The 24476-nt window shown below is 62.2% G+C and overlaps 2 protein-coding genes across 2 annotated transcripts in view; one reads left to right on the top strand and one right to left on the bottom strand.

Moving 5' to 3' along the window:
- The window catches only part of C2CD3 (C2 domain containing 3 centriole elongation regulator), a 49270-nt gene extending 42531 nt beyond the window's left edge, over positions 1 to 6739 (bottom strand). Inside the window, exons 1-5 of the mRNA XM_068141923.1 lie at positions 6685 to 6739; positions 6018 to 6281; positions 4658 to 4815; positions 3099 to 3298; positions 1248 to 1468 (exon numbers count right to left, since the gene is read on the bottom strand). Of these exons, the coding sequence (XP_067998024.1) occupies positions 1248 to 1468; positions 3099 to 3298; positions 4658 to 4815; positions 6018 to 6281; positions 6685 to 6739 (898 nt within the window). The remainder of the gene's footprint in view (positions 1 to 1247; positions 1469 to 3098; positions 3299 to 4657; positions 4816 to 6017; positions 6282 to 6684) is intronic.
- Positions 6740 to 6980: 241 nt separating this feature from the next.
- The window catches only part of PPME1 (protein phosphatase methylesterase 1), a 31280-nt gene continuing 13784 nt past the window's right edge, over positions 6981 to 24476 (top strand). The window contains 6 exon segments of the mRNA XM_068141938.1: positions 6981 to 7190; positions 15643 to 15737; positions 18572 to 18663; positions 20239 to 20296; positions 20802 to 20853; positions 24403 to 24475. Of these exon segments, the coding sequence (XP_067998039.1) occupies positions 7093 to 7190; positions 15643 to 15737; positions 18572 to 18663; positions 20239 to 20296; positions 20802 to 20853; positions 24403 to 24475 (468 nt within the window). The 5' untranslated portion in view covers positions 6981 to 7092.

Here is a 24476-nt window from a genome sequence, read left to right as displayed (position 1 = left end):
GCCCTCCCAGACACAGCAAGGAGGGAAGCACAGGGAACAGAGCCAGCAGCAGGCATGAAACTGCTGGGTTGGTGCTGCCAGGAAGATCAGGAGGTAGTGAAGACTGTGCTGCTCTGCACCATAAAGCAGCTGAGCTAGCAGGGGGACAGAGGTCTCCTCTGTCCCTCTCCCACCCCAAGCCATCCAAAGAAGTCCTCTGCACACACTGAGGCAGGCAGAAGATGAACAGCCCAGAGCTCTTTGTCCATGAGCAGCACCCTGGGTGGCCATCTCCAAAGCCTCAGCAATGACTCAAATGTGCAGCTGAGCCTCCTTTCACCCTCCAGGTGCCAGGAGAGCAGCACTGCTAAGGCAGAGCAGTTTGCCTGCAGAAGGAGCTGGGGGTGCTGGGGGACAGCAAGGAGGTGCCCAGCAGCCAGCAAGGTGCCCTGGGGGACAAGGAGACCAAAGGTGTCCTGGAGGGCATCAGCAAGAGTGTGGGCAGCAGCAGGGCAAGGGAGGCTCTGCTGCCCCTCTGCTCTGCCCCAGCCAGGCCACAGCTGCAGGGCTGGGTCCAGGGCTGGGCTCCCCAGCTGCAGAGAGACTGAGAAGTGCTGGAGAGAGTCCAGGGGAGGCTGGGGAGAGGCTGAGGGGCCTGGAGCAGCTCTGGGAGCAGCAAAGGCTGAGAGCCCTGGGGCTGAGAGCCTGCAGAAGAGCAGCCCCAGAGGGGAGCTGAGCAATGCTGAGCAAGAGCTGAAGGGGCTGTGGGGGGCAAGAGGCTGGGGCTGGCATCTGCTGAGTGCTGCCCAGGGCCAGGCCAAGGGGCACAAAGTGGCAGGCAGGAGGTGGCAGCAGGAGAGGAGAAAGTTGTTTGGTGTGAGGGTGCTGAAGGCCTGGAGCAGGCTGCCCAGAGAGGTTGTGGAGTCTCCTTGTGTGCAGAGCTTCCAACCCCCCCTGGCCATGGTGCTGCTGGGCAAGCTGCTGGGGGTGCCCTGCTGGAGCAGGCTGGGCTGGGCCTGGCTGAGCTCCAGAGCTCCCTTCCCACCTCCCCATGCTGGGGGCCTGTGTCTATGATCTGGATGCTCAAACCACCCTCCAGCAACTCTAAGGCAGCATCTTCCACCTAGCCATGTTTGAAGGCCACAGTCAGTGGGTGAAGCATTCCTCTTCCCCTTTCCCTTGGGGCCTCATCTCTAGCTGAACACCTGAAATGTCAGCTGCAACTCTTTCTGCTGCTACCTAGAAGCTGCTGGCAGCTGTGCACACACCTGAGAGCAGATCTTTTGTAGCTGGGTTGTGCAAGGAGGGCAACCTCAGGTTGGTTCTGGGAGATCCTTCCAGGTCAGTGCTGGCGGAAAATGAGACTTGGTGCTCTGAGGGATTCACCTCCAAAGGTTCCTCTGGCAAAATCATGTGGTGATGAGGAGCAGCCAAAGGGTCTTTGAGGTTTGCAGAGGTCTCTTCCAAGAGCTGCTGGTCTTTTCTTGTCCTGGAAGCAAAACATCAACTGAGGACAAACTAAGGTGGGTCAGGAAAGGGATAAAAAGCTCCTCAGATTCTCCCTGGCACTGCTCCTGCTCCTCTTCAATAAATGCTTCACAGAGAGATGTGACTCCTGGCTCTGGCTGACAGAAAGCTGGAGAGGTGCCAGGGGCTGCCCAGGTGGGCAAGAAGGGCAGCAGCAGCCTGGGCTGGAGCAGCAATGGTGTGGGCAGCAGGAGCAGGGCAGGGATTGTGCCCCTGGGCTGGGCACTGGGGAGCCCACAGCTGCAAGCCTGGGGGCAGGGTTGGGCTCCCCCTGCCAGGAGGAGCTTGAGGGCTGAGGCAGGGCCAGAGCAGGGCAAGGAAGCTGGGGAGGGGTCTGGGGAAGGAGGAGAAGGCTCTGGAGGAGTTGTGAGGAGCAGCTGAGGGCCCTGGGGGGGTTGAGGCTGCAGCAGAGGAGGCTGAGGGGAGACCTTGTGGCTCTCTGCAGCTCCCTGAGAGCAGCTTGCAGCCAGCTGGGGCTCAAGGGCTGCTCCTGAGGGCTGGGCCAAGAGGAGATGGCCTCAGGTTGTGGCAGGGGAGGTTGAGCTTGGCACTGAGGAGCAATTTGTGCTCCCTGAGGGGTGCCCAGGCCTGTGGCAGCTGCCCAGGGCAGTGGTGGAGTCCCCAGGCCTGGAGGGGTTGGGAAGCTGTGTGCTGAGGGCAATGGGGTGGTGGTGCTGGGGCAGGGCTGGGCTCCATGGTTGGACTCTATCATCTTAAAGGTCTCTTCCAACCAAACTGATTTTGTGATCCCCTGATTCTGTGACTCCTCACTCACACCACCAGAGAGACCAAGTGAAGCTCTGAGTCAAAGCTCTGTGGCACCTCTTGTGCCAAGCACAGCTTGAACTAAGTCAGTGTAGGATGCACAAACAGGAACCCAGGAGGTGGCAGCAGGAGAGGAGAAAGTTGTTTGGTGTGAGGGTGCTGGAGGCCTGGAGCAGGCTGCCCAGAGAGGTTGTGGAGTCTCCTTGTGTGCAGAGCTTCCAACCCCCCCTGGCCATGGTGCTGCTGGGCAAGCTGCTGGGGGAGCCCTGCTGGAGCAGGGCCAGAGGAGGCCACAGCCATGCTGGGAGGGCTGGAAGGGCTCTGCTGGGAGGCCAGGCTGGGAGACATGGGACTGTTCAGATTGGAGTTGAGAAGGCTCCAGGGAGACCTTCTGGTGGCCTTGCAGGGCTTCAAGGGGCCAAGAAGAAGGCTGGGGACAGACTTTTGAGCAGGGTCTGTTAGGACAGGCCAAGGAGAGATGGTTTGGAACTCAAAGAAGGTTCAGAATGGAAAGAAGGGAGAAATGTTTGCCCCTGAGGGTGGTGAGAGCCTGTCCCAGGGTGCCCATGGAGCTGGGAGCTGCCCCATGGCTGGCACCATTGCAGGGCAGGCTGTTTGGGGCTGTGAGCAGCTGGCTGGGGCTGTCCCTGCTGGCTTCCAACCCCCCCTGGCCATTGTGCTCTCTGTAAGCTCTGGAGTGCTGAATGTTGCTGGTTTCATCCAAGGTGGAGACTCCAGAAGATCAAAGGCCACCCAGCCCACAGCTGAACACTCTCTGTGTGAGCTGCAAAAGCAACCAGAGCCTAGGCACAGGGCTCAAGAGCTACCTGGGAGTGGTGGCTTTGCTGCTGTCACCAAACTCTGGGTCACCAACAGTCACTGGTGGAGGCCTGGGCTGCTGGGATGGAGCCAGGAACTGGAGCTTGCTCCTTCCCTGGGCATGAGGAGGATCCAAGCTTGCATCCGTGGTTGGGATGGAGCTGCTGGTGTCATACAGCTCTGGCAGAGGCTCTAGAGCAAGGCAGACCTGAAAGACACAAAGTGAGGACTGGGAGCTGCAGGAAGGGCAACACAAAGCAGAGCATCTCCTCTTCTCTTGCCTCTTCAGTCACAGCCTGGCTTGGCCTGGGAAGGAACTTAAAGCTCATCCAGCTCCAACCCCCTGCCACGGGCAGGGACACCTCCACCAGCCCAGGCTGCTCAAGGCCTCATCCAGCCTGGCCCTGAACACCCCCAGGGAGGGGACAGCCACAGCCTCCCTGGGCAACCTGTGCCAGTGTCTGCCCAGCCTCACTGGCAAGAATTTCCTCCTCATCTCCAGTCTCAATCTCCCTCTCCCAGCTTCAATCCATTGCCCCTGGTCCTGTCACTCCCAGCCCTTGTCCAAAGTCCCTCCCCAGCTCTCCTGTAGCTTCCTTCAGGCTGCTCTAAGGTACCCCTGGAGCCCTCTCTTCTCCAGACTGAACAACCCCAACTATCTCAGCCTGTCCCCACAGGGGAGGTTCTCCAGCCCTCTGATCATCTTGGTGGCCTCCTCTGGACCTGCCCCAGCAATTCCAGGTCCCTCTTGTGCTGCCTTAGGACAGGAGCTCCTGAGGCAGAGATCAGGGCTCCAGCAGAGTGTACCCAGAACAGCTGGATCCTGCCACTGCATCTCCACAAGATCCCAGCATGGGGAGGTGGGAAGTGAGCTCTGGAGCTCAGCCAGGCCCAGCCCAGCCTGCTCCAGCAGGGCACCCCCAGCAGCTTGCCCAGCAGCACCATGGCCGGGGGGGTTGGAAGCTCTGCACACAAGGAGACTCCACAACCTCTCTGGGCAGCCTGCTCCAGGCCTCCAGCACCCTCACACCAAACAACTTTCTCCTCTCCTGCTGCCACCTCCTGCCTGCCACTTTGTGCCCCTTGGCCTGGCCCTGGGCAGCACTCAGCAGATGCCAGCCCCAGCCTCTTGCCCCCCACAGCCCCTTCAGCTCTTGCTCAGCATTGCTCAGCTCCCCTCTGGGGCTGCTCTTCTGCAGGCTCTCAGCCCCAGGGCTCTCAGCCTTTGCTGCTCCCAGAGCTGCTCCAGGCCCCTCAGCCTCTCCCCAGCCTCCCCTGGGCTCTCTCCAGCACTTCTCAGTCTCTCTGCAGCTGGGGAGCCCAGACCTGGACCCAGCCCTGCAGCTGTAGCCTGGCCAGGGCAGAGCAGAGGTGGAGGAGAACCTCTCTTGCCCTGCTGCTGCCCACACTCCCCTTCATGCCATTTTGGTCTCCTTGTCCCCCAGGGCACCTTGCTGTCCCCCAGCACTCCAAGGTCCTGCACCACAGAGCTGCTCCCCAGCAGCTCACCCCTGACAGGTGCCCCAGGGATGGAACTGATGTTGCAGAGCCAAGAGGACAGCAGTACCTGCAGCTCTCCCAGCTTCTCAGCTGTTGGTGACACTATGGAGAAGCAGCCACTGATGGGGCTGCTGGGAGAGAGCTGGGACAAGCCAGTGATGTGCACTCTGCCAACTGGAAGATGGTCAGGTCTGGTCATCACCTCCAGGACAAGCACAGCCATGTCTGTGGGAATTAGGAAGAGCTAATTAGGAAGACTAAAAGCAGGGTCCCTGGGCTGGGCACTGGGGAGCCCACAGCTGCAAGCCTGGGGGCAGGGTTGGGCGCTCCCTGCCAGGAGGAGCTTGAGGGCTGGGGCAGGGCCAGAGAAGGGCAAGGAAGCTGGGGAGGGGTCTGGAGAACAGGGCTGGGGGAGAGCAGCTAAGGGACCTCTTCTAATTAAAATGATTCTAAAGCCTGAAGTGCAACCCAGCACTGCCCCAGGGTACCACCAACCCATGGCCCTCAGCACCATATCTCTGCAGCTCTGAAACCCCTCCAGGGAAGGCAACTCCACCACTGCCCCGGGAAGCCCTTTTGGTGAAGAAATTGTTCCTCACAGACAACCTAAACCTCCCCTTGGGCAGCTTCAGGCCAGTTCCTCTTGTCCTATCACTTAGGAGACCACCTTGACCCCCAGCTGGGTCCAAGATCTTTTCAGGGAGCTGCAGAGAGCCACAAGGTCTCCCCTCAGCCTCCTCTGCTGCAGCCTCAACCCCCCAGGGCCCTCAGCTGCTCCTCACAACTTCTCCACAGCCTTCTCCTCCTTCCCCACACCCCTCCCCAGCTTCCTTGCCCTGCTCTGGCCCTGCCCCAGCCCTCAAGCTCCTCCTGGCAGGGAGGGCCCAACCCTGCCCCCAGGCTTGCAGCTGTGGGCTCCCCAGTGCCCAGCCCAGGGGCACAATCCCTGCCCTGCTCCTGCTGCCCACACCATTGCTGCTCCAGCCCAGGCTGCTGCTGCCCTCCTTGCCCATCTGGGCACCCCCTGCCTCCTCTCCACCTGCTGCCACCAACCCTTCCATGCCCTTTCCCACCAGGCACGTTGCACCCCCTCTGGCCCCAGCCTGGAGCCCTCCTGGGCTTGCTGTGCCCCAGGGGCAGGTCCCAGCCCTTGGCCCATCCATCCAGCCTGGCCAGAGCCCTCTGTAGTGGGGCACAGAGCTCATTGGAGTTTACATCATAGAACTGTCAGGGTTGGAAGGGACCTGAAGGCTCAGCCAGTCCCAGCCCCCCTGCCATGGGCAGGGACACCTCACACCGGGGCAGGCTGCTCAGAGCCTGGCCTTCCAAACCCGCAGGGATGAGTTACTGGGCAGGGAGAGAACTCCTCGGGTGTTGGAGGGTCTCCCCACAGCCGTCCCCTCCCCGCCGGTGCCGGAGCAGCTCACCTGTCAGGTAGGCAGCGAGCTGCCTGCTCCCGCAGCGGACAGCGTAGCGGGCGCTGGTTCTCCCCGCCGCGTGTCCCGGGCGGGCGGCGGGCTGGAACACGGTGCCGCCGGAGGTCTCCCCCCACCACCTCAGCCGGACCAGGGCAGCGGCGGGCGGCCGGGCCACCGTCCATAGGAGCCTGGAGACGGTGCAGCGCAGGAAGCAGCGCAGCGGACCCTCGACGAGCGGCGGCAGGCTGGTGGAGGCGGCGACCTCGCCGCTCCCTGCGGAAGACCAACCGGGCGGCGTCAGCGCCCCGCGGCCCGAGAGGGCTGCAAACCGTGCCCCGCCGCTCCTCCCGCTCCGCTCCGCTCCGCCACCCTCCCGACCCCAACCGGGGGGCCGCCGAGGAGCTGCTTTTATTAGAATAAACCTTTGTTAGAATAAACCAAACCGGGTTGGAAGAGACCTTCAAGATCATCGTGTCCAACCTATCATCCACCACCACACAACCAATTAAACCATGCAACCAAGCACCCCATCAAGTCTCCTCCTGAACACCTCCAATGACGGCGACTCCACCACCTCCCCGGGCAGCCCATTCCAATGGGCAATCACTCTCTCTGTATAGAACTTCTTCCTAACATCCAACCTGAACCTCCCCTGGCGCAGCCTGAGACTGCTCACCTCCCCTGCGCCGGGACGCCGCCGGGCCGAGCGCTCCGGGCCTCTTCTGCTTCATGCCGCCTGCCCCCAAGGCGCCGCCGCCGCCGCCCCGGCAACCGCCGCTTGGGCGGGAGGGAGCGGGCGGGACGCGGCGCGCGGGGCGGGGGCGGCGCCAAACCGCACTTCCGGCGACCGCGCCTCCCAGCGTGCACCGCGCGCCCCCCAGCGCCCCCCCACGGAGGGGCGGACTGCGGTTCCCGGCATGCCTCGGGAAGCCTGCGTTCCCATCGCGCAGCGCGGCGGCGCCGGAGGGGAGAGCTCACTTCCGGTGGGGCGGAGGAGCGCCGAGCGGGGGCTGCCGGCGGCCCGGGCGGCTCGCAGCGGGAGGAGAAGGCAGTCGTCGGTGCGTCGGAGCTCTTTGTCACCGCCATGTCGGCCCTGGAGAAGCAGCTGCACCTCGGCCGCCTCCCGCCGCGGCCTCCGTTGCCCGGCGGCGGCGGCCAGTCCGGCTCCAAGATGCGCATGGGGTAGGCGGGGGGAAGGGCGGGGGAGGCTGAGAGGAGGGGAGGGAAAAGGGGGGGAGGAGGGCCAGGGGAGTGGGGTGCTGGGTGGTGGAGGGGGTCAGGGGTGATGGTGGGGGTGGTGGTTGTGGTCTCGCTGGCAGGTTTTTGGGGGGGGGCGTTCGTTGCTGTAGCGGTGGGAGGGAGGGAGGGAGGGGTGCTCGTGATTGCGGGTATGGAGTAAGAGTCCCTCTTTATTGGGGGGTCTGGAGGGAAGGATGCTCGGGTGTGAGCGGTCAGGAGGGAGGCTTGCTCCTTGTTGAGGGATGTGGAAGAACTGCCCCTTAGCAGGGCAGCCAGGGGGGAGGGGAGGTTCTTATTGAGGGGTATGGAGGAAGATATGCCCCCGTGTTATTGGGGGGGGGGGTGGAGAAAAGTATGCCCCTTCTGCGGAGGAAGAGAGGCTTGGAGAGAGGGGTGCTTGCTGTTGAGGGGTCTGGAGAAAGCTGTGTTACTGGGGGGGTCTGGAGAGAGGGGTGTCCCTAAATGAGGGGGGTCTGGAGAGAGAGATGCCCCTAAATGGACGGGTCAGGAGGAGCAGATGCCCCTAAATGGGGGGCTCTGGAGGGTGGGGTGCCCCTAAATGGGGAGTCCAGAGGGGGATGCTTATTACTGGGGGGTCTGGAGAGGGGGCTGCCCCTAACTGCAAGCATCAGGGGTGCCTATAAATGGGGGGGGTGGAGGGGGGGAGAGGTTTAGGGGCAAGGAGATCCTCACTGCTTGAAGGTGGCAGCAGAGGGAAGAGGGATCAGGTTGGGGGTACCCTGTCAAAGGGGGTGTTGTGCCCTGAGTGGAGCTGGGGGTGCACTCTGGGGGGTGGGGTACTTGTTGCTGGAGGGGGGAGTGGAGGCCTGGGGGGGTTGCTGCTAGGTGTTTGATGGTGGGGGTGCTGAGGGCTGGGGTGGGGGCCTGGGAGAGAGGGAGCTTTGTGGCTGAGAGCTTGTTGCTGGGGGATTTGGCAGGGAAAGGTCCCAGCTGTTGGCTGAGACAGGTTAGGGTCAGGGGGTGGCAGCCCCCTGGCTCTTGGGTGGCAGTGTGGTGGCTCTCTGGATGTAGACATCATGTGAGAGGTCACCAAGCCCTTGGGTTGGCCTTGCAACCATGTGCTGGATGTGAAACAACTGGTCTGGAGCTTCTGCAGCCACTTCTGTGTGGCAAGGAGACAGGGGAAAGGGTTCTTGAACCTCCTCACTTCTGGGAGGAGCTGACTGGGGCTGGGGTTGCTCCTCAGCAGCCCTTTCCTGGGAGGAATTTTGTGGCCTGTGCTCAAAGAGAGGCTCAGAGGAGCTGGGATTTGTCTGGGTGGGAGCTCAAGATCAGTGAAAGTATAGACAGGGGAGAGGAGCAGAGTTCAATCAGACAGACATCAAATTGATTGGGCTGGAAAAGACCTTTGGGACCATGGAGTCCAAACAGCAACCCAGCAGAGCCCCAGGGCTGCAACAGCCCCTGGCCCTCAGCACCACACCTTCCAAACCCCTCCAGGCCTGGGGACTCCACCACTGCCCTGGGCAGCCTGCCACAGGCCTGGGCACCCCTCAAGGAGCACAAATTGCTCCTCAGGGCCAAGCTCAACCTCCCCTGCCACAACCTGAGGCCATCTCCTCTTGGCCCAGCCCTCAGGAGCAGCCCTTGAGCCCCAGCTGGCTGCAAGCTGCTCTCAGGGAGCTGCAGAGAGCCACAAGGTCTCCCCTCAGCCTCCTCTGCTGCAGCCTCAACCCCCCCAGGGCCCTCAGCTGCTCCTCACAACTTCTCCACAGCCTTCTCCTCCTTCCCCAGACCCCTCCCCAGCTTCCTTGCCCTTCTCTGGCCCTGCCCCAGCCCTCAAGCTCCTCCTGGCAGGGAGGGCCCAACCCTGCCCCCAGGCTTGCAGCTGTGGGCTCCCCAGTGCCCAGCCCAGGGGCACAATCCCTGCCCTGCTCCTGCTGCCCACACCATTGCTGCTCCAGCCCAGGCTGCTGCTGCCCTCCTTGCCCACCTGGGCACCCCCTGCCTCCTCTCCAGCTGCTGTCAAACAACCCCCCCAGGGCCTTTCCCCCCCAGGCACTTCCCAGCCCCTCTGCCCCCAGCCTGGAGCCCTCCTGGCCTTGCTGTGCCCCAGGGGCAGGTCCCAGCCCTTGCCCTTGGTGTCCTCATCTCACTGCCCTCACCAGAAGTGTCTACAGCAGCACAGCTTCACCTCAGTCTTGCTGCCTTCCACTTCTTGTTCCCTTTTTGCTCCCAAAGCCTCTCCAGACCAAACCCTTCCCAGGTCAGGCCTCCAGGGGACATTGCCCATGGGGAAGGATTTGCTCCAGGGCTGAGCAGCACCACCTAGCTCCAGCATGGGGATGATGATGATGAGCCTCTGATGATGGGCAGGGCAGGAAGCATCCTGCACATGAGAGGCTTGCTCCCAGCAGAGCAGAGAGCTTCAGGAGCTGCCAAAATACCCCAGGGGCATGGAGCTCAAAATGCCTCTGCCAAGCCCAGGAAATGCTTCATGGTGGGGCTGGGGGTTGGTTTGCCCTGCCCTGAGGAAGGGAAGCAAGCAAGGTCCCAGGGCTGGTGTCAGCACCTCATCAAGCTGCTGACCTGCTTGCCTGAACTCCTCTCTGGGTTTCCAAAAGCAAGGAGCAGGAAGGTGGATTTGCAGCTCTGGTGTGGCCTAAAGGAGCTCTGGAGGTCCCTTCCAAGCCAAACCATGCTGTGATGCCAGGGAGAAACATCCTGCAGCATGGGGAGGTGGGAAGGGAGCTCTGGAGCTCAGCCAGGCCCAGCCCAGCCTGCTCCAGCAGGGCACCCCCAGCAGCTTGCCCAGCAGCACCATGGCCAGGGGGGGTTGGAAGCTCTGCACACAAGGAGACTCCACAACCTCTCTGGGCAGCCTGCTCCAGGCCTCCAGCACCCTCACACCAAACAACTTTCTCCTCTCCTGCTGCCACCTCCTGCCTGCCACTTTGTGCCCCTTGGCCTGGCCCTGGGCAGCACTCAGCAGATGCCAGCCCCAGCCTCTTGCCCCCCACAGCCCCTTCAGCTCTTGCTCAGCATTGCTCAGCTCCCCTCTGGGGCTGCTCTTCTGCAGGCTCTCAGCCCCAGGGCTCTCAGCCTTTGCTGCTCCCAGAGCTGCTCCAGGCCCCTCAGCCTCTCCCCAGCCTCCCCTGGACTCTCTCCAGCACTTCTCAGTCTCTCTGCAGCTGGGGAGCCCAGACCTGCCCCAGTCAGTACCTTTGAGGAGTCAATTCTCCCCCCAGGTCCTTTTTTAGCACACCCAGAAGCAGCAGCAAGCCCAAGAGCAGCAGCTGTGCCTGTGGCACCTTCCCCTGCTGAAGCTGCATTCTGCTGACCAAAGATTTCAACTGGGGGAAGCTAATCCCTGCCTTTGAAAGGGTCCTGCAGGCCACAGCAGGGATGGAGCCAACCTCAGAGCTTCTCTAGAGTGATTCCTCAGCTCCAAGCCAGCCACTGAAGATCTTAAATGGGAATCCAAACCCAAACCCCGAGCACCCTCCATGGTGACTGATCCTAACGTGGCCTCCTCTAAAGGGCACAGCTCAGAGGGTTGGGAGCAGCTGGGCAGGGTCTAGATGGAGGCCTGGAGCTGGTGGTGTCCCACCCCTGGCCAACATCTTCATCAGCAGCCTGGAGGGAGGCACAGAGTGGAGCCTCAGCCAGTTTGCTGCTGGGACCCCAAGTGGGAGCAGTGCTGACAGCCCTGAGGCTGTGCTGGCAGCCAGGGAGCCCTGGGCAGGCTGAGAGCTGGGGGAGAGGAACCTCCTGAAGGCCAAGCAGGGCAAGGGCAGAGTCCTGCCCCTGGGCAGGGACAACCTCCTGCAGCAGCACAGCCCAGGGGGGAGCTGCTGGGGAGCAGCTGCCAGGAGAAGGAGCTGGGGGTGCTGGGGGACAGCAAGGAGGTGCCCAGCAGCCAGCAAGGTGCCCTGGGGGACAAGGAGGTCACCAAGGTCTCCTGCAGGGCATCAAGAAGAGTGTGGGCAGCAGCAGGGCAAGGGAGGCTCTGCTGCCCCTCTGCTCTGCCCTAACCAGGCCACAGCTGCAGGGCTGGGTCCAGGGCTGGGCTCCCCAGCTGCAGAGAGACTGAGACCTGCTGGAGAGAGTCCAGGGGAGGCTGGGGAGAGGCTGAGGGGCCTGGAGCAGCTCTGGGAGCAGCAAAGGCTGAGAGCCCTGGGGCTGAGAGCCTGCAGAAGAGCAGCCCCAGAGGGGAGCTGAGCAATGCTGAGCAAGAGCTGAAGGGGCTGTGGGGGGCAAGAGGCTGGGGCTGGCATCTGCTCAGCCCTGGAGCAAATCCTTCCCCATGGGCAATGTCCCCTGGAGGCCTGACCTGGGAAGGGTTTGGTCTGGAGAGGCTTTGGCAGCAAAAAGGGAACAAGAAGTGGAAGGCAGCAAGACTGAGGTGAAGCTGTGCTGCTGTAGACACTTCTGGAGAGGGCAGTGAGATGAGGACACCAAGGGCAAGGGCTGGGACCTGCCCCTGGGGCACAGCAAGCACAGGAGGGCTCCAGGCTGGGGGCAGAGGGGCTGGGAAGTGCCTGGGGGGGAAAGGCCCTGGGAGGGTTGGTGTCAGAGGCTGGAGAGGAGAGGCAGGGGGTGCCCAAGTGGGCAAGGAGGGCAGCAGCAGCCTGGGCTGGAGCAGCAATGGGGTGGGCAGCAGGAGCAGGGCAGGGATTGTGCCCCTGGGCTGGGCACTGGGGAGCCCACAGCTGCAAGCCTGGGGGCAGGGTTGGGCCCTCCCTGCCAGGAGGAGCTTGAGGGCTGGGGCAGGGCCAGAGCAGGGCAAGGAAGCTGGGGAGGGGTGTGGGGAAGGAGGAGAAGGCTGTGGAGAAGTTGTGAGGAGCAGCTGAGGGCCCTGGGGGGGTTGAGGCTACTACAGCAGAGGAGGCTGAGGGGAGACCTTGTGGCTCTCTGCAGCTCCCTGAGGGCAGCCTGGATCAGCCAGGGTTGGCCTCTTGCCCAGGTGAGCAAGAAAGGCAACAGCTGGGCTTGGCCTGGCTGAGCTCCAGAGCTCCCTTCCAACTCCCACCATGCTGGGCTCTGCATTCTCTTCTTCTGCCTTTATCCTGCCCTTTGATGGCCTCAGGATGCAAGCAGAGGTCACTGTGCATTGCTCCAGCATTGGCTGGAGTCAGGAATGTGCCTTTAATTGTCAGTTTGTCCTCATCTGCATTGGAGGTGTCCAAGGTTCTTCATTCCCAGCTCTGCTTCACTTCCTGATCCAGCTGCCCCCCCACCAAGCAGAGGAGTTCTTGGGTCTCCTGTTCCTCAGGGCCAAGCTCAACCTCCCCTGCCACAACCTGAGGCCATTTCTTATCCTGTCCTTTGTTCCCTGGGACAAGACCTTGACCCCTCCTGGCTCCCAAGTCCTTTCAGGGAGTTGTAGAGAGAGCCAGGAGGCCTTCCTCTCCTTTTCTCAATTCCCCCAGGGCGCTCAGCCCCTCCTCCTCCTCCTCCTCCCTCCAGGCCCTTCCCCTCCTCCTTCCCCTCCTCCTCCTCCAGGCCCTTCCCCTCCTCCTTCCCCTCCTCCTCCTCCAGGCCCTTCCCCTCCTCCTTCCCCTCCTCCTCCTCCAGGCCCTTCCCCTCCTCCTTCCCCTCCTCCTCCTCCAGGCCCTTCCCCTCCTCCTCCTCCTGTAGGCCCTTCCCCTCCTCCTCCTCCTCTAGGCCCTTCCCCTCCTCCCTCCTCCTCCAGGCCCTTCCCCTCCTCCTCCTCCTCCAGGCCCTTCCCCTCCTCCTCCTCCTCCAGGCCCTTCCCCTCCTCCTCCTCCTCCAGGCCCTTCCCCTCCTCCTCCTCCTCCAGGCCCTTCCCCTCCTCCTTCCCCTCCTCCTCCTCCTCCAGGCCCTTCCCCTCCTCCTCCTCCTTCCCCTCCTCCTCCTCCAGGCCCTTCCCCTCCTCCTTCCCCTCCTCCTCCTCCAGGCCCTTCCCCTCCTCCTTCCCCTCCTCCTCCTCCAGGCCCTTCCCCTCCTCCTTCCTCTCCTCCTCCTCCAGGCCCTTCCCCTCCTCCAGGCCCTTCCCCTCCTCCTCCTCCTCCAGGCCCTTCCCCTCCTCCTCCTCCTCCAGGCCCTTCCCCTCCTCCTCCTCCTCCAGGCCCTTCCCCTCCTCCTCCTCCTCCAGGCCCTTCCCCTCCTCCTCCCCCTCCTCCTCCTCCAGGCCCTTCCCCTCCTCCTCCTCCAGGCCCTTCCCCTCCTCCTCCTCCAGGCCCTTCCCCTCCTCCTCCTCCAGGCCCTTCCCCTCCTCCTCCTCCAGGCCCTTCCCCTCCTCCTCCTCCAGGCCCTTCCCCTCCTCCTCCTCCAGGCCCTTCCCCTCCTCCTCCTCCAGGCCCTTCCCCTCCTCCTCCTCCAGGCCCTTCCCCTCCTCCTCCTCCAGGCCCTTCCCCTCCTCCTCCTCCAGGCCCTTCCCCTCCTCCTCCTCCAGGCCCTTCCCCTCCTCCTCCTCCAGGCCCTTCCCCTCCTCCTCCTCCAGGCCCTTCCCCTCCTCCTCCTCCAGGCCCTTCCCCTCCTCCTCCTCCAGGCCCTTCCCCTCCTCCTCCTCCAGGCCCTTCCCCTCCTCCTCCTCCAGGCCCTTCCCCTCCTCCTCCTCCAGGCCCTTCCCCTCCTCCTCCTCCAGGCCCTTCCCCTCCTCCTCCTCCAGGCCCTTCCCCTCCTCCTCCTCCAGGCCCTTCCCCTCCTCCTCCTCCTCCTCCAGGCCCCTCCCCAGCTTCATTGCCCTCCTCTGGCCATGCTCCAAGCCCTCCTTGGGCTGAGGGGCTTTATTTCCTCAGCTAGCCCAGCATTCAGAGGCAGCTTCCTTCCCCCAGGGGGTGATTTTCCCTTCTGTGAGGCTCCTTCCTCCAGTGCCTGATGTTAACATTCTGTGCTGGTTGCCTCCTCCAGAAGAGCTGTGAAGTGTGAAGAGCCAGATAAAATGGTCCTCTCTTACTCATCCTGCATCCTGGGCTCCAATCAAGGCTCATTCTGTCAGTGCCAAAATTAAAGCCTCTCCCAGGGACTCTCAGCCCCCAGAACAGATTTGGCAGCATCTGAGTCAGCAGGGCAGTTGTGGGCAGAGGACACACAGCTGCACCTCCTGCTGGGAGCCAGAAGCGAAATGGGGGTTGGCATCTGGGCAGCTTTGGGAGAGCCCTTGGGCCTTGGGTCGTGCCCACAGGGCTGGGTTCACCCTAAAAACTGAGGGGGAATTGTGTTCCCTAAGGTGCTGGATGCAACCTGGTGCTGCTGCTGCTGCAGGAGGAGCTTACTGAAGAGGTCATTTGGTGGGGTGCTGGCAGCCAGGGAGCCCTGGGCAGGCTGAGAGCTGGGGGAGAGGAACCTCCTGAAGGCCAAGCAGGGCAAGGGCAGGGTCCTGCCCCTGGGCAGGGACAACCTCCTGCAGCAGCACAGCCCAGGGGGGAGCTGCTGGGGAGCAGCTGGCAGGAGAAGGAGCTGGGGGTGCTGGGGGGCAGCAAGGAGGTGCCCAGCAGCCAGCAAGGTGTCCTGGGGGACAAGGAGGTCACCAAGGTGTCCTTGGGGGCATCAAGAAGAGTGTGGGCAGCAGCAGGGCAAGGGAGGCTCTGCTGCCCCTCTGCTCTGCCCTAGCCAGGCCACAGCTGCAGGGCTGGGTCCAGGGCTGGGCTCCCCAGCTGCAGAGAGACTGAGAAGTGCTGGAGAGAGTCCAGGGGAGGCTGGGGAGAGGCTGAGGGGCCTGGAGCAGCTCTGGGAGCAGCAAAGGCTGAGAGCCCTGGGGCTGAGAGCCTGCAGAAGAGCAGCCCCAGAGGGGAGCTGAGCAATGCTGAGCAAGAGCTGAAGGGGCTGTGGGGGGCAAGAGGCTGGGGCTGGCATCTGCTGAGTGCTGCCCAGGGCCAGGCCAAGGGGCACAAAGTGGCAGGCAGGAGGTGGCAGCAGGAGAGGAGAAAGTTGTTTGGTGTGAGGGTGCTGGAGGCCTGGAGCAGGCTGCCCAGAGAGGTTGTGGAGTCTCCTTGTGTGCAGAGCTTCCAACCCCCCCTGGCCATGGTGCTGCTGGGGCAAGCTGCTCCAGGGTGTGTGAGCTCTGCAGTGTCTGTTGTGCTGCCTGCAGAGCAGCAGCTGCAGGGCTCCTGCAGGAAGGCTGCAGAGGGACTTCTGCTAAGGGGGTCTAGAGCCAGGCCCAGGGGCAATGGTTTGAAGCTGAGGCACAGCAGGGTCAGCCTGGGGCTGAGGAGGAAGTTCTTCAGCAGGAGGGTGGTGAGCACAGGCTGCCCAGGGAGGCTGTGGCTGCCTCCTGCCTGGGGCTGTTCAAGGCCAGGCTGGGTGAGGCCTTGAGCAGCTGAGTCTGGCTGAGAGGTGTCCCTGGGCATGCTGTGGAGCCTGGAGGAGATGAGCTCTGAGGTCCCTCCCAACCTGAGCCATTCTGTGCTGATTCCATTTCTCTCAGCCCTATTCCAAGGCCTCTTCCTGACCACCTTTTCTCTTGCAGCCCTGGAAGGAAGAGAGACTTCTCCCCAGTGCCTTGGAGCCAGTACTTTGAATCCATGGAGGACGTGGTGGTGGAGAATGAAACTGGCAAGGATATATCCTTTGGCCTAGCTTGAAGCTCTCCCTGGGGGTTTGGGGCTCTGGTGGGACTCTCTTCAGCTTTTTCATGCCTTGCCCCCTTCCCCCCCACCTCCCATCTTCTCTTTGATTTTTCTCTTGTGAGGGTCTGCCTCAGCCACCAGAGTCACCCCTAGGAGCTGAGAGTTCAACTGGCTGAGGAGTTCCTGGCACTGCTGCTTGTGGAATTGGTGACTGAAAGTAATCATTAACTGATTATTGATGAAAAGGGACAGTAAATAATCATTGATTTAAAGCCCCCACTAGGGGGTGGCCGACTTGAGGTTCCAACAGTTCACCCACCATTGTGCCTCCAGGACCTGAGGGAAGCTACAGGAGAGCTGGGGAGGGACTTCTGATAGGAGCTGGGAGTGACAGGAGCAGGGGCAATGGATTGAAGCTGCAAGAGGGCAGATTGAGACTGGAGATGAGGAGGAAATTCTTGCCAGTGAGGCTGGGCAGACACTGGCACAGGTTGCCCAGGGAGGCTGTGGCTGTCCCCTCCCTGGAGGTGTTCAAGGCCAGGCTGGATGAGGCCCTGAGCAGCCTGGGCTGGTGGGAGGTGTCCCTGCCCATGGCAGGGGGTTGGAGCTGGATGAGCTTTGAGGTCTCTTCCACCCCAACCCATTCCATGGACCACTGAGTTCCAAGCCCCTGCCATGGGCCCCTAACCCATGCCCTGAGTCTGTGACTCTCTGTTTTGCAGGGCAGTGCTCCCCAGCTGCTCCAGGTTCCACCACAGCAGGATCACCACTGGTGGTTGATTCAGACTCTGAGGGGCTGGAGCAGGGCCAGGGAAGGGCAGCACAGCTGGGGAAGGGTCTGGAGGAGAGGGCTGGGGAGGAGCAGCTGAGTGAGCTGGGGGGGTTGAGCCTGGAGAGAAGGAGGCTGAGGGGAGACCTGCTGGCTCTCTGCAGCTGCCTGAGAGCAGCTTGGAGCCAGGAGGGTTTGGTCTCTTCTCCCAAGGAACAAGGGACAGGAGAAGAGGAAGTGACCTCAAGCTACCCAAGGGGAGGCTCATGTTCAGCCTCCTCTCAACCAGTACCCCCAGGTCCCTCTCTGCCTGGCTGCTCTCAGCCACTCTGACCCCAGCCTGGAGCACTGCCTGGGGTTGTTGTGGCCAATGTGCAGCACCTGGCACTTGGATATGTTCAATCTGATGCCCTTGGACTCTGCCCATCTGCCCAGCCTGGCAAGGTGCCTCTGCAGAGCTCTCCCACCCTCTAACAGCTCAACTCCTGCCCCCAGCTTGCTGTCATCTGCACACTGACTGCTGATGGACTCAGTGCCCTCCTCCAGATCATCAATAAAGAGATTGAGCAGGCTGGGGCCCAGCACTGATCCCTGGGGCACACCACTAGTGCCTGGCTGCCAGCTGGCTGTGGCACCATTCACCACCACTCTCTGGGCTCAGCCTCCAGCCAGTTCCTCAGCCAGCACAGAGTGCTGCTGTCCAAGCCAGGGGCTGACAGCTTGGCCAGGAGTTTGCTGTGGGGGACGGTGGCAAAGGCCTTGCTGAAGTCCAGGCAGACCACAGCCCACAGCCTGCCCCACATCCCCCAGGCAGTCACCTGAGCAGAGCAGGAGATCAGGTTGGTCAGGCAGGAGCTGCCCTTCCTGAATCCATGCTGGCTGGTCACCCAGGGCAACCCCCTGCAGGCAGCAGGGACAGCCCCAGCCCCAGCAGGCTGCTCACAGCCCCAAACCAACCTGCCCTGGGCTGGTGCCAGCCAGGGGGCAGCTCCCAGCTTGCTGGGCACCCTGGGACAGGCTCTCACCACCCTCAGGGGCAAACATTTCTCCCTTCTCTCCAGCCTGAGGCTCCCTTTAGGAGCTTCAAACCCTCCCCCCTTGGCCTGTCCCCATAGGCCCTGCTCAAACCTCTGTCCCCAGCTTTCTCCTCAGCCCCTTCCAGCCCTGCCAGGCCACCAGCAGCTCTCCCTGCAGCCTTCTCTTCTCCAGGCTCAACAACCCCAACTCTCCCAGCCTGGGGACCCAGCAGAGCCCTTCCAGCCCTCCCAGCATGGCTGTGGCCTCCTCTGGCCCTGCTCCAGCAGCTCCCTGCCTGTGCTGAGGCCTCCAGAGCTGCCCCAGCACTCAGGAGGTCTCCCCAGAGCTGCTCTCCTCCCCCCCCCAGCCTGGATGGACCCCAGGGGTTCCCCCCAGCCCAGCTGCAGGACCTTACCTTTGGCTTTCTTGACCCCCATAGGGTTCCTGTGGTCCCATCTCACCTCTGTGCCTTTCACAGCACCCCAGAATCTCATCATGGCTTTGGTTGGAAGAGACCTTCAAGGTCATTTTGTCCAACCTTCAACCCTTCCTGAGGTGCCAGAGCTTCTGTGGTAGTTGGTTTGGTTTCTCAAGTGTCTGTCAGGAGATTTTCTCCACCACCCCTAAGCTTCCTCTGCTGTGTAAGCTCCCAGGAGCCAGTTTAGTGCCCTGGAACTCTTCTGTGCTGCCTCCCTGGGCATTTTTTTTTCCCTTGGCAAGGAGGGGAAAGCTCCACAGATCCAGGCTCAGATGAGTTTGCTGAGCCTGGTTTGGTTAGCTGTGCACAGAGAGAAAAGGCTGTGGGCAGGTGATGTGTGTGCAGTGTGGGGAGGAGAAGACCTGGGCAGCCAGAGCACCCCAACCTGGTGCTGCTCAAATCAAGGGAGGGTGAGCTCTGCCCAGGTTTCACCTGCTTGGGAACCCTATTGAGGAGGAGGAGGAGGAGAAATGAAGCCACTCAAGGGTAGGAACTAAGCCCTGTGGGGGCCAGGGGGCTGCCAGAGGTCAAAGAAGTGCCTGAAAGGTCCTTAACTGGTCATACACTTTTAGAATTTACAGGAGTGGGCTGGAGGGACCTGTCCTGCTGCTCTTGCATGGAGGAGGCCACTCTGCTCTCTCCTGGGCTGTCTTCACTGTGAGTAAGCTTCTGCTTCAAGAAACAGGCAGCTGTGTGGATGCAGAGGCACCTGGGGGTGCAGTGGTGAAGGCACCTTCCCAGGTCACCCACTCCAAGGCCCTGCAGCCAGCAGGGACATTCCCAACCACAGCAGGCTGCTCACAGCCCCAAACAGCCTGGCCTGGGCTGGTGCCAGCCAGGGGGCAGCTCCCAGCTCCCTGGGCACCCTGGGACAGGCTCTCACCAGGCTCTCAGTGTCAAACATTTCTTCCATCTCTCCACTCTGAATCTTCTTTGAGTTCCAAACCATCTCTCCTTGGCCTGCCCCAACAGGTCCTGCTCAAAAGTCTGTCCCCAGCCTTCTTCATGGCCCCTTGAAGCCCTGCAAGGCCACCAGAAGGTCTCCCTGGAGCCTTCTCAACTCCAATCTGAACAGTCCCATGTCTCCTAGCCTGGCCTCACAGCAGAGCCCTTCCAGCCCTCCCAGCATGGCTGTGGCCTCCTCTGGCCCTGCTCCAGCAGGGCACCCCCAGCAGCTTGCCCAGCAGCACCATGGCCAGGGGGGGTTGGAAGCTCTGCACACAAGGAGACTCCACAACCTCTCTGGGCAGCCTGCTCCAGGCCTCCAGCACCCTCACACCAAACAACTTTCTCCTCTCCTGCTGCCACCTCCTGCCTGCCACTTTGTGCCCCTTGGCCTGGCCCTGGGCAGCACTCAGCAGATGCCAGCCCCAGCCTCTTGCCCCCCACAGCCCCTTCAGCTCTTGCTCAGCATTGCTCAGCTCCCCTCTGGGGCTGCTCTTCTGCAGGCTCTCAGCCCCAGGGCTCTCAGCCTTTGCTGCTCCCAGAGCTGCTCCAGGCCCCTCAGCCTCTCCCCAGCCTCCCCTGGACTCTCTCCAGCACTTCTCAGTCTCTCTGCAGCTGGGGAGCCCAGACCTGGACCCAGCCCTGCAGCTGTGGCCTGGCTAGGGCAGAGCAGAGGGGCAGCACAACCTCCCTTGCCCTGCTGCTGCCCACACTCTTCGTGATGCCCTGTAGGACACCTTGGTGACCTCCTTGTCCCCCAGGGCACCTTGCTGGCTGCTGGGCACCTCCTTGCTGTCCCCCAGCACCCCCAGCTCCTTCTCCTGCCAGCTGCTCCCCAGCAGCTCCCCCCCAGGCTGTGCTGCTGCAGGAGGTTGTCCCTGCCCAGAGGCAGGACCCTGCCCTTGCCCTGCTTGGCCTGCAGGAGGTTCCTCTGCCCCAGCTCTCAGCCTGCCCAGGGCTGTCAGCCACTGCTCCCAGTTGGGTCCCAGCAGCAGACTGGCTGAGGGCAGGTGACAGCAGAGACACTGCCCCTGCAGGGAGGGAGCTGAGTGTCCCCAGAGGTGGTGTCAGCAGAGGGGGAAGGGCTGAGCTGGCTCCAGGAAGGACAACTTGTGTGGCAGATGGCTCCTGCTGAGCTCCAGCTCAGCTCTGCTGACCACGCCGGGGAGGTTCTGTCTCCCCAGCTGAGCTCTGCAGGTGCCTCTGGGCTTGCTGGGCGGCACCAATCCTGCTGTGGGTGAGCTGTGGGCGCTTTGGGGGTGACTTTGGCTCTGTCCCTCCTTGCAGTCTGCCATCATCAACAGGATCCAGTGCAGGATTGTGGCTCTGGACCTGCGAGGCCACGGTGAGTACCCTGAGGACGTTCCCAGCCATGGCAGCGTCCTGGCAGAGCCCTGCTGGCTCTGGCTGCTGGGGTGACTCCCTCCCCAGCTGACCAGCAAAGCATGCTGAAGCCATCCCACAGCAGGGATGGGAAAGGGGCTTCTGGAGCTCCTCAACCACCTGCCCTCAGGTGCCAGCAGCTGGCACTCCCTTTGCCTGGTGTGGCAGGCAGAGAGGGGCCTGTTCCTCCCCACCTCCTCTCACCAGCATGAGGTTCCATCAGGTTTTCATAGCCTGGAGCTGCTCCTTGCCATTAGGAAGGCTCCTTCTGGAGCTTGGAGATGGTTTGTGACCACCAAGGAGCCACCAGTGTGCTGAAGCCCCACCAGCTCTTCTTCATGCTGGGCTGCTTGATCCCTGCTCTTAACTGTGCCAGGAAGCTTTGTGGGGTCCCTGCTCCAAGCAAGCCCTGAGGGAAGTGAAGGTTTCCAGCTAAGGCAAAGTTGACTCTGCTTCTGTTCTTCCAGGAGAAACAAAAGTGAGGAACCCTGAAGATCTCTCTGCAGAGACCATGGCCAAGTAAGGACATTTCTGCTCCCCCTCCATCATTTCACCTCTCACAAACCTTTCTTTGCTCTTCCTTGGGTGGGCAGTGAGACATGAAGAAGACATTCTTCCTCCCCTCTGACCTTGGGAGTGATTGAGACACTGGAAGGTGGTGCCCAGAGAGGTTCTGGAGTCTTCAAGCTTGGAAATGTCCAAGGCCAGGCTGGATGAGGCCTTGAGCAACCTGCTCTAGCAGGAGGAGGTTGGAACTGGATCATCTTTGAGGTCCCTCCCAACCTAACCCAGGCTTTGATTCTGGGGATGAAACTCTTCTGGCTGAGCTGGATTCCAGACTGGAGTTGTCCCACAGATGCTCTCAGCTTTTCAGCTCCTGTGAAGGCTTCAGTGGCCTCCTGGCAGTGACCTCTTCAAACCTGCCACACATGTGGAGACCTCCTGATAGATGGGAAGTGGTTTTGTTAAGCCAGATGCAGCAGTTTAGCTTCAGATCACCACTTGGGCTCTTCCTTGGCTCCTCATCCAAGTGTTCACAGAATCCCAGCATGGTGTGGGGGAGGGGAGGGAGCTCTGGAGCTCAGCCAGGCCCAGCCCAGCCTGCTCCAGCAGGGCACCCCCAGCAGCTTGCCCAGCAGCACCATGGCCAGGGGGGGTTGGAAGCTCTGCACACAAGGAGACTCCACAACCTCTCTGGGCAGCCTGCTCCAGGCCTCCAGCACCCTCACACCAAACAACTTTCTCCTCTCCTGCTGCCACCTCCTGCCTGCCACTTTGTGCCCCTTGGCCTGGCCCTGGGCAGCACTCAGCAGATGCCAGCCCCAGCCTCTTGCCCCCCACAGCCCCTTCAGCTCTTGCTCAGCATTGCTCAGCTCCCCTCTTGGGGCTGCTCTTCTGCAGGCTCTCAGCCCCAGGGCTCTCAGCCTTTGCTGCTCCCAGAGCTGCTCCAGGCCCCTCAGCCTCTCCCCAGCCTCCCCTGGGCTCTCTCCAGCAGGTCTCAGTCTCTCTGCAGCTGGGGAGCCCAGACCTGGACCCAGCCCTGCAGCTGTGGCCTGGCTAGGGCAGAGCAGAGGGGCAGCAGAGCCTCCCTTGAGCTGCTGCTGCCCACACTCTTCTTGATGCCCTGCAGGAGACCTTGGTGACCTCCTTGTCCCCCAGGGCACCTTGCTGGCTGCTGGGCACCTCCTTGCTGCCCCCCAGCACCCCCAGCTCCTTCTCCTGGCAGCTGCTCCCCAGCAGCTCCCCCCTGGGCTGTGCTGCTGCAGGAGGTTGTCCCTGCCCAGGGGCAGGACTCTGCCCTTGCCCTGCTTGGCCTTCAGGAGGTTCCTCTCCCCCAGCTCTCAGCCTGCCCAGGGCTCCCTGGCTGCCAGCACAGCCTCAGGGCTGTCAGAACTGCTCCCAGTTGGGGGTCCCAGCAGCTGAGGCTGCATTCTGCACTCTGTGCCTCCCTCCAGGCTGCTGATGCAGATGTTGGCCAGGGGTGGGGTCAGGGCAGGCAGTGGTGGAGGCCATGCTGGGATCCCACCACAGCTGGGAGTCTCTAACTCTTCCCCATGCCTGCAGAGAGCCCAGCTCAGCTGGGAGGGGACTTCCTCCTCCTCCAGCCATGCCCTGATGCTCTTCTCTCTTCCCCAGACTTGCAGACCACACTTTTCCTGATGCCCTTCAGGAAACCATTTGCCCTCTTGGCCAGGGGCACACATTGCTGCCTCTCATTGTGGGCAGCTTGTGGGCCACAAAGATTCAGGAGCTGATGCCTGACACTGGCAGCATCCCCAGGTGTGGTTCCCAGGCCAAGAAGGGAGGGAGTTGCTTTTCCACAGCATCAGGAGCTGCTCTGGGATGCCAACCCTCCTCTTGCCAAAGCTGGCAGTGGAGCAAATTCCCCACAGCTAAGCACAGTGGGGTGATGCCCCCAGGGAGCACAAAGAGACTCTCTGCTGTGGCTCCACCTCAGACACAGAGGGCTTTGGCAACCTTGGCAGGAGCAAATCCCTTGGGATTGTTGGGAGCAGGCCATGTGTGAAATCCTTTCTGAATGCCATTGTGGACCTCACTGCTGCTGCTTCTGCCCTGTCAGCTCCTGGTGTGTCACTGCCCTCAGAGGATGCCCTCTGAGAGGCTTCAGATGGTTTAGCTCTGCAGCAGCACTGCCATGGGGGTGGGGGTGAAAACAGTCACAGACTGGCTCAGATTGGGAGGGACCTCAGAGCTCATCTCCTCCAGGCTCCACAGCATGCCCAGGGACACCTCTCAGCCAGACTCAGCTGCTCAAGGCCTCACCCAGCCTGGCCTTGAACAGCCCCAGGCAGGAGGCAGCCACAGCCTCCCTGGGCAGCCTGTGCCAGAGTCTCACCACCCTCCTGCTGAAGAACTTCCTCCTCAGCCCCAGGCTGACCCTGCTGTGCCTCAGCTTCAAACCATTGCCCCTGGGCCTGGCTCTAGACCCCCTTAGCAGAAGTCCCTCTGCAGCCTTCCTGCAGGAGCCCTGCAGCTGCTGCAAGGCAGCTCTGAGGTCCCCCTGGAGCCTTCTCTTCTCCAGGCTGGACACCCCCAGCTCCCTCAGCCTGGCCTCAGAGCAGAGCTGCTGCAGCCCTTGGATCATCCTTGTGGCCTCCTCTGGACTCTCCAGCATATCCAGATCCTTCCTGGAGCAGAGGCTCCAGAGCTGGCCCCAGAGCTCCAGCTGTGGTCTGAGCAGAGTGGAGCAGCGGGGCAGAATCTCCTCCCTGGCTCTGCTGGCCACACTTCTCTGCTTGGCTCTCTGGGCTGCAAGTGCTGACTGCTGGCTCCTGGGGAGCTTCTCCTCCCCCAGCACCCCCAAGGCCTTTTCTCCAGGGCTGCTCTCCAGCCAGTCCCTGCCCAGCCCCTGTCAGTGCCTGGCATTGCCCTGACCCAGCTGCAGGACCTTGTCCTTGGTCTGGCTGAACCTCATGAGGTTGTCCTGGGCCCAGCTCTGCAGCCTCCCCCAGGTCCCTCTGGATGGATCCCTTCCCTCCAGCCTCCCCAGGCCCCTCTGGATGGATCCCTTCCCTCCAGCCTCCCCAGGTCCCTCTGGATGGATCCCTTCCCTCCAGCCTCCCCAGGTCCCTCTGGATGGATCCCTTCCCTCCAGCCTCTCCAGGCCCCTCTGGATGGATCCCTTCCCTCCAGCCTCCCCAGGTCCCTCTGGATGGATCCCTTCCCTCCAGCCTCCCCAGGTCCCTCTGGATGGATCCCTTCCCTCCAGCCTCTCCAGGTCCCTCTGGATGGATCCCTTCTCTCCAGCCTCTCCAGGTCCCTCTGGATGGATCCCTTCCCTCCAGCCTGTCAGCTGCACCACACAGCTTGGTGTCCTCAGCAGACTTGCTGGGGGTGCCTCAGTGCCCCTGTCCGTGTCCCCAGCCAGGATGTTAACCAAGCCTAAGCCCAGCACTGATCCCTGAGGGCCTCCCCATGCCCCCTGGAGAGCCCCCTCGGGGTGCAGGCCTCCGGCTGGTTCCGTACCCACCGACTGCTCCAGCCATGGCCCCCACCCTGCCTCCAGCTTGCCAGGCCCTGCTCTGATCTTGGTTCCTCTGTTGGCAGAGACATTGGCAACGTGGTTGAAGCTCTCTATGGGGACCTGCCCCCTCCCATCATGCTGATTGGGCACAGCATGG

This window comes from Melanerpes formicivorus, unplaced genomic scaffold (assembly GCF_026170545.1).
Source record: "Melanerpes formicivorus ecotype bairdi unplaced genomic scaffold, bMelFor1.0.p_v2 SCAF_1, whole genome shotgun sequence".
In the NCBI taxonomy this organism is placed as follows: Eukaryota; Metazoa; Chordata; class Aves; order Piciformes; family Picidae; genus Melanerpes; species Melanerpes formicivorus.
The sequence above is the reverse complement of the archived record's forward strand: the minus strand, read 5'-3'. Positions and strand labels throughout refer to the sequence as shown.